The sequence below is a fragment of the Onthophagus taurus genome, chromosome 6 (genome assembly GCF_036711975.1).
Source record: "Onthophagus taurus isolate NC chromosome 6, IU_Otau_3.0, whole genome shotgun sequence".
Lineage (NCBI taxonomy): Eukaryota > Metazoa > Arthropoda > Insecta > Coleoptera > Scarabaeidae > Onthophagus > Onthophagus taurus.
Genome location: NC_091971.1, coordinates 30,590,299 through 30,607,796, shown reverse-complemented (window position 1 = coordinate 30,607,796; position 17,498 = coordinate 30,590,299). Strand labels below are relative to the sequence as shown.

The following is a 17,498-nucleotide window of genomic DNA, read 5'->3' as shown; positions in this document are numbered from 1 at the left end:
TTTTAAGGTCGATTCTCGTACACTCTGTCGTTCAAGTAACCCCACAAAAAAAAAAGTCTAAAGGCGATAAATCAAGTGACCTAGCTGGCCATGCAATTGGTCCTCGTCTGCCAATCCACTTTCCAGGAAAACGTACATTTAGGTACTGTAGCACCTGAACAACATAATGCGGAGTTGCTCCATCTTGCTGGAATAGGATGTCATCATCGATTCCACCATTATCCCCTGGGAACAATGCTTCAACCGCAGGTCAAACTTCATTTTGCAGTAGTTTTAAATATCTTTCTGCATTTAATGTTGTGTTTATAAAAAAAGGTCCAATAACTTGTCCACGAAGAATGCCAGCCCAAACATTTATCTTTTGTGGATATTGAGTATGGCCTTCTTGAATCCAAAAGTTGCTTGATGTAAAAGTTGCCTCGTCGAAGAAAAGGATGTTAAATGGCAATTCTTTTCTTTCTTATCGTTTCATAAAAAAAAAACCGAAATTAAACATCTCGGTTTTTTTTTGTTTTTTATCATGCTTTAGTTTGTTTGTGGATTGTTAGGATAAGTAGAATAGGCATACAATTTTGTTTGTGTTCTAACACGATTTAAGGGTTCGGTTTAAAAGCAGGGAATGTTTTGCAGGACATTCATCTGAACCGTCCCTTAAGGTTCTCCGAGTACATAACTGTACCGTAACTCGTATTAATATGTTATGTGTTGTGTTATACGTTATATTGGGGAATAAAGGCATTTATTATTACTATTATTAATTGTTGATTTTCGTTACACCTACCAATTTATTTGATTAATGATTAATTTATATCATTTCTTGGCAAAACTACACTCTTCTGTCATAATTGGCATCCCCAAGTTCGTGAATAAGCTGAAGCTAATTGTGCGCTCTAATTATAGGCGACAATAACAGCGGAGGTGCTGGTTTCAAAAATTAGCAATAATAAAAAAAAACAAGATGATTGTAATAAAAAAATATAATTCTTAATTAAAAATAAAAATTTAAATAAAACAAATGATAATTGATTAATTACCTTCTGAAGCGGCGTGGCGATGCGGTAGAGAACTAAACTGAATTTTTGGCGGATGCGAAGCGGATGCGTAGTATTCAAAATGCGGGTTAACTGAACTGAGTCGTAATACGTATTAAAATTAAAAGCGGAGTGCGTTAAGGGTGCGCATGCGGACCAAGCGGGTGAAACTCACACTGAGCGGGGGCGAATGTCGCACATGCGCACTAAAAATATATAAGCGGAGCGAACAAACACCCGCCAAAAACGAATGTTTTTAACAACACGGAAAAGTAAATAAACATGAATTGTGCCGCGAATAACAGTAAATGTACAAGCAACTTAAAACATGATACAAAATAAAAATCAACAATGTTCAATTGGCAACGGACAAAGTTGCGAAACAGGTCGCTGTAATCGACCATGCGCGGTCTTAACCGTTACGACGCGGATGACACCATCTCGCCCAGGAAAACATTCCTCAACGCGGCCAAACTTCCATGTCAAGGGCGGAAAACATTCATTTCGAATGATTACAAGTGTTCCAGGTGAGATATTGTTGTACGTTTTATTCCATTTTGCCCTTTGCTGGATGGTATGAAGATACTCTTGACTCCACCTCATCCAGAAATGCTGGACCATTTTTTGAAGCAATTCCCAGCGCGACAATCGGTTGGACGGCGTATCCTGGAAATCTGTACAGGGAATTTCAGTATTTAGCGGTGTTAATACGAGGAAATGGCCAGGAGTGAGAGCTTGACAGTCATTCGGATCCGAACTGAGAGGACAAAGCGGACGAGAATTGAGGACGGATTCTATTTGGGTAAGTACGGTATAAAATTCTTCGAATGTTAAGATTTGGTTACCCACAACCCTTTTTAAATGGGTTTTTACTGATTTAACTCCAGCCTCCGTCAAACCATTAAAATTAGGTGCAGCCGGAGGGTTGAACAGCCACTCAATACCAAGTCGTCCACCCGCCTGTTGTGCAATCTGTAACATTTGATTGTAGGCGCCTACGAAATTAGTTCCCCTGTCGGAAAATATTCTGATACATCTTCCTCGACGTGCCACGAAGCGCCTCAATGCAGCCAAAAATGCATCGGAAGACAAATCAGTCACCAATTCCAAGTGCACCGCCTTTGTGACGGCACAAACGAAGATGCATAGGTAGGATTTAAAGGCTTTGGCTCCTCGATGTTTCCGTACTGTGGTTGTGAAAGGTCCAGCGAAATCAATGCCCACCGTAGTAAATGCCTTCATCTGATTCACTCGAAAAGCTGGCAAATCGGCCATAATTGGTGTATAGGATTTTGGATTGTTTCTAAAGCAATTAATACATCGCGATAATACTTTATAAATTGTGTTTCTGGGCGATAGAATCCAAAATTGGTTGGCAATAATGGCTGATAGTGTACGAAACCCTGGATGTAAATGTTGACGATGCAATTCTTCGACGATCAATTCACTCAATCGATGCTTGCCGGGTAAAAGAATTGGATGTTTAGTGTCGAAGCCGAGTTCCGAGTTCCGAAGACGTCCACCCACTCTTAGCAATTTCTCCCGGCTTATGAAAGGTGCGAGTTTTCTATATTGTTTTGCAGGCAGCTTATTATTTTTTATTTGTTGGTATAGTTCAGAAAAGTACTCCTTTTGGACTTCACGTGCGATTGTGTGTAAAGCCTGTTGCTTTTCGAAAATGGAAAGAGCTTGGTGATAATGTTTGTTCTGTTTCCGACACCCTGAAACAAATCTCAAAACATATGCGGTTATATTTTTAATTTTATTCAAAGATGAAAAGCGATTGAGTAAGGTAATTAGAAAGTTATCAGGTTTTTTTGTTACGTGAGTCACAGTTTGTTGTTTTTCTTCGGATAAGGCCTCATTGTTGCATGTAATGGTCCGTCTGGATGGCCAGTTCGATGATGAGAGTGACAACCAATCAGGTCCCTGCCACCACAGCCTGCACTGAACCAAATCGGCGGGAAGAAGCCCTCGCGAACCTGGATCGGCAGGGTTTTCGTGCGATGGTACATGATGCCAACAATCTCTGGGGATGATGTCCTGAATGTGGCCTATCCGATTGGCAACAAAAGTCTTCCAGCGGTGCGGAGCTGAATCAAGCCAATTCAGCACTATCATGGAATCACACCAGGCGAAGATCTTCGGTTTAAGGAATGATGGGAAGCTTGACATCAGGAATCTTGCTAAATCCGCTAACAGGACAGCACCACACAACTCCAGTCGAGGTATAGAAATAACCTTTAGCGGGGCAACCCTAGACTTAGCATAGACAAAATTCAGTTTAATAGTATTGTCAAATAAAACAGTACGCAGATACGCCACCGCACAGTAGCCCACTGAAGAGGCGTCCGAGAAGAGATGAAGTTCCACAGTTTCACTTGATGATGGTTGTATTTGTCGTGGAATCTTCAATTTTGACAGAAGTGGCAGCTGCATTTTATATTGATGCCAATAATTCTGGATTTCCTGAGATGGAAGATCATCCCAATTTAATCTCTCCAGCCAAAGCTTCTGAATAAGATGTTTAGCGGCGAGAATGCAAGGAGTAATTAGCCCCATCGGATCATAAATACGAGCTATGCTTGATAATATAGCTCTCTTGCTACATGGTGTCTCTCGAGGAATGTAGGAAAACCCAAAGGCGTCGGCCTGAGGATCCCAATGGAGACCCAACACCTTTATGAAACCATCCTCCTTTTGATCCAATGATACAGCAACCCCATCCTTGCAGCCGTTGATTGATTTGTATAATTCTGGCGAGTTACTTGCCCACTTCGCGAGCTCAAAACCTCCCAATGATAATAATTTTATAATTTGCTGCTGCAGACTTAACGCGTGTTGTACCGAGAAACTGCCGGTTACGATGTCGTCAACATACATGTCGTTCAAAACCACTCGCGATGCTTCCGGAAACTGCTCCGAGTAAATTGTAGCTAATTCTCTTACCGCCCGCAGTGCCAGGAATGGAGAAGAAGAAACCCCGTATGTGACCGTGTTCAACCGATATTCAAGTAGCTCATTAGTTTTGTAATCCTTCCAGATAATTCTTTGAAAATCGCGCTGATGAGGCACAATTAATATTTGGCGGTACATTTGTTTGATATCACAAATGAATACAATAGGAAAACAGCGAAAATTAATGAGAATGGAAACGAGATCGCGCTGCAGTTTGGGACCGGTAAGCAGAATGTCGTTTAAAGATTTCCCAGAGGAAGTCTTGGCGGAAGCATCAAAGACAACTCGGAGTTTGGAAGAGTTAGGATTCATAACATAATGATGCGGGATGTAATATGCGGTAGTATTAGAATAATCTGTCTTGGGAACAGGAGACATGTGGCCCGTTGACAGGTAATCTTCCATAAATTGCTTATATTTCTCAAATATATCAGAATCTTTGATTAATCTCTTTTCTAGAGATAAAAATCTATGAAGAGCTTGGGAATAAGATTCACCCAATTCCAAATCTGTTGCCCTGAAAGGCAACATGACCATGAATCGACCAGTCTCAGTACGTTGGTACGTGGATTTGAACCGATCTTCACATTGATTATCCTCCGGTGACCCAGCGATGATCCCCTTCACCTGATCAACCTCCCAAAACTTCTGCATACAGATGTCCAGAGACGGCTCAGTCATTAAAGACGTATTGGACGTTGACGGTGGAAAATCAGTCAGTTTACCCATCACCAACCACCCGAAAACAGATTCCAAAGCGGCTGGCTCATCCATTTTACCTATTTGACGATTTCCAGTTAAAATATATGGCACTAATTCGGACCCCAACAATAAATCAATAGATCCAGGTAATAATTGACTCTTTGTTATGTTGAGATTACGAAGATGAGGATATCTTGACAATTCAATAGGTACACTTGGTTGCTTGGAACAAATTTTGCTGGTTACGACAGCAGAAAATTTAATCGTAGATTGCATAGAATTACATGGTTTGATGGCACAAATGACACTGCCCTTCTTACATGTCGAATTCATTTGGTTTAGTCCCTCAATGGCAATGGAGTGCTTTGTTCTAGCGATTTTAAGGCGGTTCTGAAGTTCTTCGGTTATGAAATTGATCATACTGCCGGAATCAATTAATGCTCTGACCCTATGAAACACCCCAAAACAATCTTCAATTTCCACCTCAGCGACAGGCAGGACAACAGTGAGTAATGAACTCATTACAGATCCAGCCGTGGTTTCGGGGACACATGGAGGACTAGGTTTTGAAACTTCTGGCTTCGGAGATAAATTATTTGAATTTAGGTGTAACAGCGTGTGATGTCTCCGATTGCATACTCGACAAGTGTGAGTGGATTTGCAGTTATTGGTGGTATGACGGGAGCTTAAACAATTCTTACATAACTTATGACTGTTGGCGCAGGCTAATCTTTGCGATGGTGTTCTTTCATGAAATTTTGAACATTGATATAAGTAATGTGAATCTTCACATAGAATGCATGCTAAATTTGTTAATTTCTGTTTGTTCTCAGTGGCCAATGTAGCTGGGTAGGTTTTCAAAGGACGACTCGGAGAGGATTTAGCGACTTTGGAGGAGGAAATCATTTTCACGGATTCCAAGGCTTTGGAATGACTTTCCAGAAATTCAATCAGCTGATTGTATGTAGGTATTTCAACCTTACTGTATTCTGTCTCAAACTTCGTTCGAATTGACAAATCCAATTTCTGAAGCAGAATATTAAGGAGCAAAAAGTCCCAAGCGTCCACCGGGAAACCGAGCGTTTTTAAACCTCCGAGATTTTCCGTGAAGGTGTCGATCAGTAGCCGATATGCCTTTGAGGAGCCCTCATGTTTCATATGAATATTTTGTATTTCATTATAATAAATTGTGGCCAAATGCCGTTTATTTTGATAGCGGTTTTTCAATGTTTGATAAGCAATTTCGTAGTTGTCACTGGTCACCGGTAATCCCTGAAGCAGATGGTACGGTTCTCCCGATAGTGACGTCATCATATATTGGTATTTGGCGACGTTGGAAAGCGTTGTATTTTCATGGACCATTGTCCGATATAAATCATGGAAACTAGACCAGGTTTTAAAATCACCAGAAAAAATGGGTAAGGTGATTTTTTGTAGTTTAGGTGTGGTAATCGGATTAGGTGTCACAGGTGCAGGTGTCGCAGGTGCAAGTTTGGACTCAGTTATACGAGCCATACGGGCCTTTATGGAATAGTATGCGATATCAGCTTGACGACGTACATCATCGTGCGTTTCAAAATCATCATCAGCGATCAACGAAATAATTGAATTATGGATTTTTATAAACTCATCATAGGTGTGATGTGAATCAGTAGCGCGAACAATAAATAATGATTCCTGCTCAGTATTATCTATACCGTTACCAACATCTACGGTTTCAATTAATCGATTTAGAAATCCACTACGTTTCAGGATCATTTTGGGTAACTTGTCGGCCATATTTGCGAAATTTAGAAAATTCAAAGTGAACGAAAATTTTTAAATTAAAAATAATAAATGACGATCCTGTATAAAAGAAAAGAAACACCGAGTTGTTTGTTACCATAAAAGGCAACAAAAATTGGCAGATGTGCACCAGATGTTTTGCGAACACGGGCGAGAACGAAACCAAAAAGAAGTAGCGACGGTAAATGTTCGAAATCTCGTCCAAAAATGGCGTATAAAATTAAATGAAATTGAATGAAAAATGAAATTAAATTCGGAAATCCGGCTCGAAGGACCAAAAATTGTGCGCTCTAATTATAGGCGACAATAACAGCGGAGGTGCTGGTTTCAAAAATTAGCAATAATAAAAAAAAACAAGATGATTGTAATAAAAAAATATAATTCTTAATTAAAAATAAAAATTTAAATAAAACAAATGATAATTGATTAATTACCTTCTGAAGCGGCGTGGCGATGCGGTAGAGAACTAAACTGAATTTTTGGCGGATGCGAAGCGGATGCGTAGTATTCAAAATGCGGGTTAACTGAACTGAGTCGTAATACGTATTAAAATTAAAAGCGGAGTGCGTTAAGGGTGCGCATGCGGACCAAGCGGGTGAAACTCACACTGAGCGGGGGCGAATGTCGCACATGCGCACTAAAAATATATAAGCGGAGCGAACACTAATAAAACATGGAAACAAGAAGTAGTATAAAACTCCAAAAAAGTTTGTAATACCTACCTTATATGGGTGAAACTTTTCTAATTTTAAAATTCGACCAACCGACTTGACACTTTCCGTAGCTCGGCTTATATCTTTTAAAGAATTCTGGGGTTGCTCTTGAACCGCAAAAGGCACATTTAATGTAGTTTCGTCATTGGTTGCTGTCTTCGAAAGTCCACTTTTTGGAAGGTTCTTAACACGTCCGGTGTTAAAGATTTTTTTTAATATTTTGGGTACTGCTTAATATTTCGATTCTTTGTCGTTCGCTTAATTGCGCCATATTTGTTTAAACCGTCAATTTAATTGACTTTATGCCATTTATGCTTAATGATATCAATGACGTCATTTCAACGCCTACTTTTGATTCTAATTTGCTGATTTAACATTTTCAGAAAACGCATGATTTATATGATTTGAAAATATGCAATAAAGTTTACAATACGTCAAAAAAGAAACAAAAAAAATTTAATGCTATGTACCAGGTTTAAAAAAAAATTCATTTATGGTATAAAAAGCATTTTGCGTAAGATATGTTCTGAAGTATATTTACAACTGTCTAACTAACTGTGGCAGGTGATTGTAAAATTTCGTGCTCCAGTAGTCAGCGTTCTTTTATGTCTTCGCTAAGCGATGACGTGGAATACGTAGATAGTCTTTTTGTCTGGTTGGATAGTATTGATCGGAATTTTTTGTTAATTTGGACAGTTTCTTTCTGGTGGCTGTTATACAACTGAAGATAAATACAGAGGGTATGGTAAGTATCTTATATTTAGTAAAATATTCTTTACAACTTTCTATGCTTTTCAGATTGAAAAGTGCACGCACTGCTCGCTTCTGCAGTAGGAAAATTCGTTCTGCAGCCGAAGACATTCCCCAGAAAAGGATACCGTAGATTGCTCGGCTGTGAAAGCTAGCATAATATGTACGTAGTTAGTAGCTTCAAATGTACTAATAGTTCTGATTCTCCTTATGCAGTAAATTGCCCCGTTTAACTTTATGGCAGTGTTCTCTACGTGAATAGACCACTTCATTTCCTCATCTATATATAAGCCCAAAAATTTTATTGATTTACATTCTGCCTTCTCATGTCCTCTGTTAAACATTTTTTACGTCTTCTCCTCGTTTAATGTTAGGCCATTGTCTTGCAGCCCTTGTTTATCATTGTGCATCGATTCGCAAGTGTTATTTTGAAGATCTTCTGGCGATTCTCCAGTTGAAACAATGATGGTGTCATCCGCGTAGAGGCAAATGTTCCCATGCTGCAAAGCATACGGCATATCATTTACATAGATGATAAATAATAAAGGCCCAAGTAATGAACCTTATGGCACCCATAACTGAATATCGGTCGAATTCGATTTAATACCATTAAAATATTAAATACCTTCGACAGACCGACTCCTACCAATTCTACAAATTTCCTTTCGTCTATCGCTGCTAATATTTTATTGACAGCCTCGTGTACTGCTGTGTGTACGGATCTTTCCTTACGATATCTTTGTTGATATTCAGTAAAAAAATCTCTTTTCTCAAAAAACATTGAGATTCTATCCGCTATGATACATTCAAAAACCTTCGAAATTGCTGGTAAAATAGAGATTGGTCTGAAGTTTTTCGCCTTATCTGTTTCGCCTTTTTTATAAATTGGGATGATCTTAGCCACCTTGAGTTCGCTTGGAAATACTCCTTGTTTGAGGCACATATTACTGAGGTACACCAACTGAGCGGAAAGACCATCTATGGTTTTCTTTAGAAAAGCCACTGACATTCCATATATGTCCTCCGTGGTTTTTAATTTAAATAAAACTACTTCTTTCACCGTTGTAATGTCTGTCGCTCTTAGGAAATAAGAGTCCTCATTTCGTATTTGTAAGGCGTTCATTTAGTTGTTTCCCTTATAGAGATCAACTTTGCTGCACATATTTTGCAAATAGTCGCTGTATTTCTCGAGTGTTATGGATGAATTGGTCTCTGTTGTTTTGGTGAAATTTATTTCCCTATTTATTATCTGCCACACTTTGTTCTGTTTGTTTTCTGCTAGCTATACAGCAAATTCATTGTGTAGCTGCTTTTCGTGCTTTATTAGCTCTCTTAATTCATTTTTGTATTTCGTGTAAATTTCATATACCTCCTTCGTCTTTGTTTGCTGTGCAATAATCCCCAGGATTTCAACTTTGTTCATTTTGTCTTTAGTTTATGTTGATAGATTTTCTGTTTTCTTTTTACGGCAGATTGTAGGAATTTCTTTTTCAGGACAGTACTTGTTGAAGATGTTTATGAGGTGGGTGTAGTAGGCAGAGAACGTTGCAGCCGGTGTGTATCCCACATTTTCAGAAAAGAAATACTGTGACATATCTGCAGCAAAATGGTAAGCACTTAAATCACTTACGTCCCATCTTTTAATAACATCTTTTTTCGTTTCAGCTTTATTGTTTTTGTTACGCAATTTTAATAATTGGGCATAATGATCGGACACATGAAGATACAACGTTTCTCTGTCGTATTGTTCTTCGTTCCAATTGGTAATGATACACTGTATAATTTTTGTAACACACCTTAGCCTTTCTAAACATTTCGTGACAGATGATTTTACATTACACTTGAGGTTTCTAGTGACCTCGCGGTATTATAAAGATTATCAAAATTGTTTGGTCAAATATTTTTTGCGCCGTTCGGTTTAACATTTTTTTCTTAGGTTATTTATAATTAATAGAATAGTTAATAGAAATATAAAAATTGGTATGGCTATATAGAATTAAATATAACATTTTATGGTGTAAGCAATTTCGTTAATACTTCTATTGGCTTATGAGATATATTTGTTTCTCTTATTAGTAAACTCTCGTTTCTGATACTTTTTGCACAGTTAGGCTTAAGTTCTTCTCTTAGATTATCCATAATGGTAAAGAAACCAAACTTGGACAGTTTATATAGAATTAAATAACAAATTTTACATTTATTGAAACTCGTTTAGTAATTTCGAATTTGGGTTATTCGAGTACAACTCACGCTTCTTTAATTATTTATTAAATAATTTAAATGTTTGTGAAATTATACCAAAATAAGTGTTTTGATTTACGACGGCTTATGGAGCTATCTCTTCACTTAACTTGTTATTACACTCTAATGTTTTAAACTTAACTATTCTTTTGAACTTGCATTTCCTAATTTATGGTCTTATCATTCTATACCAATCAAAATTTAATCACGCGATAAAAGTGAACCAATAAAAATATATTTGGCAACAAGATCCAATATGCTGATATGAAATAATAAAGTGTACGGAAATAAATGTTTTGCTTTGTGAAATAGAAATTCTTGATAACAAAACATGACTCCTCAAATGATATTCTTTGAACTATTTTTTAAATAGAAAATAATAGATTTTACTTTACAACATGGTATAGACCGTTTTTTGATATTTCTATTAGTTTATGTGTAACATTCATACAATTTGATAAAGTTATTTATAAGAAGTGAGAAACCAATGTTTGTGATTATTTAAAATTAATTAACAAAGAAGTCTGTTGATATAATATCTGAAAGAGGCTAGTTTGTGTGTTTGTACTTTAATTGTGAATTGTAAGTTTTTATGAATAAGATTCAGGTATTGCAGGAAATGTGTTAATTCGTCTTGGTTGCCATTCCACACGTATAGAATATCATCAAGGTATCTAAACCATTTGATAGTTTTATCTTTAAAATGATTGGAGGAGTCAAGTTTTTTTTTTCTCTAGGGGGTTTATGAATATGTCTGCTATTATACCAGAAATAGGGAGGCCCATTCGTAGTCCTGTGGTGGATTTGTAATATTTATTGTTGAATTGACAATAATTAACATAAGTTTTGGTTAATAAGATGTTTTAGGATCAGGGTGAGATCCGCGACGATCCATGTTAAAAACGGTTAGTATAGGTTTCTTGTATTTCAAGTGATTTAAGATTGTTGATTAGTTCCATGTTATTTTTAACGGTATATGAAGTTTCGAAATTGATGTCTTTAAATATATCCGAACAATAAATTTATTTCCAGGATAGGATTGAGGACTATTGAAATGATAATTATTTTTTCATGCCAATATTTCGCTTTTGTATTAAAGCTTCTTTAGGGCTTGAATTTCTACAAACAAGTAACTTAATGTTAAACTAATTATAAAACATTATAAAAAACTTACTAATTGTACATGAAACAGCGAAAAATATTGAAAATCTGCCACGACGCACTTAAATCCATGTGAGAACCAGAAAGGTCGAACATCGGTCAACGAATAACCGAGAAAACAAGTTTTTAAATAAAAAACTTGAAATTAAAGTAATTAGTATTAACAAAATTGTGGCAGATAATAAATAGGGAAATAAATTCCACCAAAACAACGGAGACCAATTCATCCATAACACTCGAGAAATACAGCGACTATTTGCAAAATATGTGTAGCAAAATTGATCTTTATAAGGGAAACAACTATATGAACACCTTACAAATAAGAAATAAGGACTCTTGTTTCTTAAGACCGACAGACATTACAGAGGTGAAAGTAGTTAAAGGATTTAAATTAAAAACCACGGAGGACATATATGGAATGTCAGTGGCTTTTCTAAAGAAAATCATAGATGGCATTTCCGCTCAGTTGGTGTACCTCATTAATATGTGCCTCAAACAAGGAGTATTTCCAAACGAACTCAAGGTGGCTAAAATCATCCCAATTTATAAAAAAGGCGATACAGATAAGGCGAAAAACTTCAGACCAATCTCTATTTTACCAGTAACTTCAAAGGTTTTTGAATGTATCATAGCGGATAGAATCTCAACTTTTTTGAGAAAAGATATTTTTTTACTGAATATCAACAAAGATATCGTAAGGAAAGATCCGTAGACACAGCAGTACACGAGGCTGTCAACAAAATATTAGCAGCGATAGACGAAAAGAAATTTGTAGAATTGCTAGGAGTCGATCCGTCGAAGGCATTTGACAGCGTTAATCACACATTGCTCTTGGATAAATTGTTTTATTACTGGATACGTGGCGTAGCCTTTGATATTTTAAATTCCTACTTGGCAGCTAGTAAACAAATCAGTTTCAGTTAGAGGTGCCACAAGGTTCAGTACGTGGGCCTTTATTATTTATCATCTAAGTAAATGATATGCCGTATGCTTTGCAGCATGGGAACCTTTGCCTCTACGCGGATGACACCACCATCGTTTCAACTGGAGAATCGCCAGAAGATCTTCAAAATAACACTTGCGAATCGATGCACAATGATAAACAAGGGCTGCAAGACAATGGCCTAACATTAAACGAGGAGAAGACGTAAAAAATGTTTAATAGAGGACATGAGAAGGCAGAATGTAAATCAATAAAATTTTTGGGCTATATATAGATGAGGAAATTAAGTGGTCTATTCACGTAGAGAATACTGCCATAAAGGTAAACGGGGCAATTTACTGCATAAGGAGAATCAGAACTATTAGTACCTTTGAAGCTACTAAACTTACATATATGCTAGCTTTCACAGCCGAGCAACCTACGGTATCCTTTTCTGGGGAATGTCCTCGGCTGCAGAACGAATTTTCCTACTGCAGAAACGAGCAGTGCGTGTACTTTTCAATCTGAAAAGCATAGAAAGTTGTAAAGAATATTTTACTAAATATAAGATACTTACCATACCCTCTGTATTTATCTTCAGTTGTATAACAGCCACCAGAAAGAAACTGTCCAAATTAACAAAAAATTTCGATCAACAGGACTATCCAACCAGACAAAAAGACGATCTACTCCACGTCACCGCTTAGCGAAGATACAAAAGAATGCTGACTACTGGGGCACGAAATTTTACAATCACCTGCCACAGTTAGTTAGACAGTTGCCGCTGAAGAAAATGAAAATATACCTCAGAACATATCTTACGCAAAATGCCTTTTTTTTAAACCTGTTACATAGCATTAAATTTTTTTTGTTTCTTTTTTGACGTATTGTAAACTTTATTGCATATTTTGATTGACGATCAATCCCTCTACACGATGAACATTTCAAATCATATAAATCATGCGTTTTCTGAAAATGTTAAATCAGCAAATTAGAATCAAAAGTAGGCGTTGAAATGACGTCATTGATAGCATTAAGCATAAATTTTAATGGCATAAATTCAATTAAATTGACGGTTTAAACAAATATGGCGCAATTAAGCGAACGACAAAGAATCGAAATATTAATATAGTATCCAAAATATTAAAAAAAATCTTTAACACCGGACGTGTTAAGAACCTTCCAAAAAGTGGACTTCCGAAGACAGCAACCAATGACGAAACTACATTAAATGTGCCTTTGGCGGTTCAAGAGCAACCCCAGAATTCTTTAAAAGATATAAGCCGAGCTACGGAAAGTGTCAAGTTGGTTGGTCGAATTTTAAAACTAGAAAAGTTTCACCCATATAAGGCATTAAACTTTTTTGGAGTTTTATACTACTTCTTGTTTCCATGTTTTATTAGCTTCAGCTTATTCACGAACTTGGGGATGCCAATTATGACAGAAGCGTGTAGTTTTGCCAAGAAATGATATAAATTAATCATTAATCAAATAAATTGGTAGGTGTAACGAAAATCAACAATTAATCATAAAAAAAATTCCGATCTAAACATCGGTCAACGAATAACCGAGAAAACAAGTTTTTAATTTCAAGTTTTTTATTTAAAAACTTGTTTTCTCGGTTATTCGTTGACCGATGTTCGACCTTTGTCGTTCTCACATGGATTTAAGATGTGCGTCGTGGCTGATTTTTAATATGTTTCGCTGTTGAAGTATAATTTGTAAGTTTTTTGTAATGTTTTACAACTAGTTTAACATTAAGTTACTTGTTTGTAAAAATTCAAGCCCTGAAGTTTAATACAAAAGCGAAATATTGGCATATGAAAAAATAATTGTCGTTTCGAAATAAATTTATTGTTCCAGGTGTTAACGGGATTACAGAAAAAATCTCCTGTTTAAATATATTGTTCATAAAATTTGCTAAATGTATATTGGATGAGTTATAGAAAGCTGTGATGGGTTTAATGGGCATATTTATTTTGTGGATTTTTATCGTAGCATATAGTTGTGGGACAAAACTATTCATAGAAATCATAAAATTGGGATTTCTGTTAAAAAACTTTATAGTGTTGGTAGTAGTTTTTATATCTTTTGTTTTGGTAATCATGTTGTTAAGCGGGTTTTTTATTTCTATATAGTTGTTATTGTTGATGAAGTTCATGGTCTTTTCAATGTAAAGCATTTTATCTATAATTACGGTTCCTGCATTTTTATCTGCTTTAACAAATAGGGTATTGTTATCGATAAGTTTCTGTTCTATTGTTGTTATATTGTGGTTAAATTATATGGAAGTAAGTTATATAAGTGTTATGTGTGGATTTTTGATGTTTAATTTTATTAAAGTATTGTTTTTCATACTTTTGTTAGTATTGGAATGACTTCTTTCTTGATATTATCGTTATTAGGTGTGCTGTGTATAGCATATTCAACTTCTATTGCATTTAGTTTCATATTGATTGGTTTTTCTATGGCAAATTTATGACCTTTATTAAGTAGAGCATCTTAAGTAGTAGATCATTGTAAGTGTTATTTATGATATTATTACTGTGTGTGGTATGATTATTATAAAATAGATTATTAAGGTTTTGTTTTATTATTATTGTTGTGCTTTTCCCCACGTGTATTTGGTTTATATTGTATTCTTGTTAGTTTCTGGATTTTCTTGTTTTTGCTAGATTGATCCTGTTTGGTCTCATATTGGGCTTATGTTATTGTTGTATTTATGATTTCGTTTATTTCTGTGTAGTGGTATTTTAAAGTTAACTGTCTGTATAGATAGGTAACTTATATGTAGTGTAGATTAAGTTTATAGTAGTGTTTTCTTTTTTCTCTTCTCATGTTTGTTTTGATTCGAAGCTTTAATGTTGGGCGAATATTTTTGAGGTAATTTTAGCGAAATTGGGTATAACATTTTTTCTCACACAGATAGTAATGAAGTTCATATGATTTCGTGTCTTGTAAAGTTGTTTTTGTAATTCGCGACGGTAATGAAAGCTATTACAGTACTCAAACGGGTGCTGTAATGACACTCTTTACAGCATCCGATGCTGTAATGAGATTTTAGTAACATTTTATGGAATCAGGTCAAGTTGGTGATATTGGGTCATTAATTTTTCTAGTTGTCAATGTGACAATGTTTGTCTATGGATGTTTAAACACGTTCTTAACTTCGAATACAAGGTCCACAATGATAAAGACATTGAACTTTGAGCAATTTCTCTTATTTTGGGAGGTGTACATGAAACATTTTTATCAGGTGAATACGTTTTGTGTTTTGACAGTTTCTATTTGTCAATTCAAATTTCTATTTTCAAGTGTTACGGTATTACCAACTGCTGCATACCTCTTTCCCTACATTGTCAAAATTTATTTTGATTTTGTTAAAAAAAAAGGGATAAAAACGCGAATTACAAAAAATAGCATAAAAAACACGTTTCATAAGACTTAAAGCACTCATTCATTAAAAAACTCGTGGCTTCGCCACTCGTTTTTCAACTTGAATTCGTGCATTTCAAACGTGTCTTACGAAACTTGTTTTTTAATATAGTATTTTGTAATTCGCTACGGTAATGGAAGCTATAACAGTACTCAAACGGGTGCTGTAATGAGACTCCTTACAGCATCCGATGCTGTAATGAGATTTTAGTAACATTTTATGGAACCAGTTCAAGTTGGTGACATTGGGTCATTAATTTTTCTAGTTGTCAATGTGACAATTTTTGTCTATGGATGTTTAAACACGTTCTTAGCATCGAATACAAAGTCCAAAATGATGAGGACATTGACTCTGAGCAATTTCTCTTATTTTGGGAGGTGTACATCAAACATTTTTTTCAGGTGAATATCTTTTGTGTTTTGACAGTTTCTAATTGTCAATTCAAAGTTTCTATTTTCAAGTGTTCCGGTGTTACCAATTGCTACATACGTATTTCCCTACATTGCCAAAATTTACTTTATTTTTGTTAAAAAAAAGTATAAAAACGTGAATTACAAAAAATAGCATAAAAAACACGTTTCATGAGACTTAAAGCACTCATTCATTAAAAAACTCGTGGCTTCGCCACTCGTTTTTCAACTTGAATTCGTGCATTTTAAGCGTGTCTTACAAAACTTGTTTTTTAATATACTATTGTAGATGTGTCTGTATTTATGGACAGTAAACGAGTTTGTATCCAATTTGATTTTGAATAGGTCCATTTTCGGAAGTGGATGAATTATAAGTAAATAATAAGGTAATAATTTAAACAAAAAACTCCTTTCTTCCGGTATAAGTTAATATTTAATAGACAATACCATTTTCTGTCGTCTACAAACAATATAATATAAATTAAAATACATGATTAAAAGTATAAAATCAAATGAATGCCAGGCATTTATTAAAAATGCTATAATTGTAACAGCATTTATTTGGACAAACAGGCAGAAAACCAAATAAACGTATAACCGAACAGATAACCAAAAGCAACTCTAATGTTTTTGTTAACGGGTGGTGTTGATGTTGTCATGTCCGATGCTGCTGCTATTCCTCGTCTTAATAATACAGTTCATAACAGTGGTGGCACGGAGACTCTTTTTAATCTGTTTTATACAAACATACAGGGTCTACGTAGCAAGATTAGCAAACTTGATGCGTACTTGGTTGACATATAATGTTCTCTGTTTTACCGAGACCTGCTTAAATGAGGCGGACTCGCGATGTCTTAAATTGCTCAAATACAAACCCTGCACATCCTTTTGTAGAGTCAATTTTATTCATGGCGGAACCTTGATTTTGGTAGAGGTGGTGTTAAGTATAGGGAAATTAATTCAGTGAATCGTCTATCGCGAACGATTCATTTTGAAGTCTGCGTTGTGTAGCTGCATGAATTGGGCGTTGTTGTTGTGACTCCCTATAGATGGAGATGGTGATTGGAGGATGATTTTAATGTTCATTTTTGTTCAGGCGACAGAAGAACCGAGTTACTTATTGACACTTTCGCTACTTTTGGTTTTTTCCAGTTGCTGCTCAATACTCCAACCAGGGGTTTGAATTGTTTGGACAATATTTTTATTAATTGTAATGATGGACCAGTTGACGTGAATGTGGAGACCAAATACTCCGATCACTGCAGTATGTCCTTGCAGTGCAAACTAAGCAGTGCACACAAAGATGTTGTTTTATAACTCTGTATATGATATAAATTGAAGGATTGACTCTGTATGAAAGGTTTTCATAAATTTCATGAACTTATCCTT

The 17,498-nt window shown here is 35.8% G+C and overlaps 1 protein-coding gene across 1 annotated transcript; it reads right to left on the bottom strand.

Annotated features, from left to right (window-relative positions):
- Positions 1-1,376: 1,376 nt before the first annotated feature.
- On the bottom strand, positions 1,377-6,470 carry LOC139430190 (uncharacterized). The gene has a single exon (XM_071196855.1). The coding sequence runs from the start codon at positions 6,468-6,470 to the stop codon at positions 1,377-1,379; it is 5,094 nt and encodes a 1,697-aa protein (XP_071052956.1).
- Between the last annotated feature and the right edge of the window lie 11,028 nt (positions 6,471-17,498).

Bases quoted from the DNA above. Each gene is read 5' to 3' on its own strand.
- LOC139430190 (XM_071196855.1), bottom strand. From the start codon at position 6,470: ATGGCCGACAAGTTACCCAAAATGATCCTGAAACGTAGTGGATTTCTA.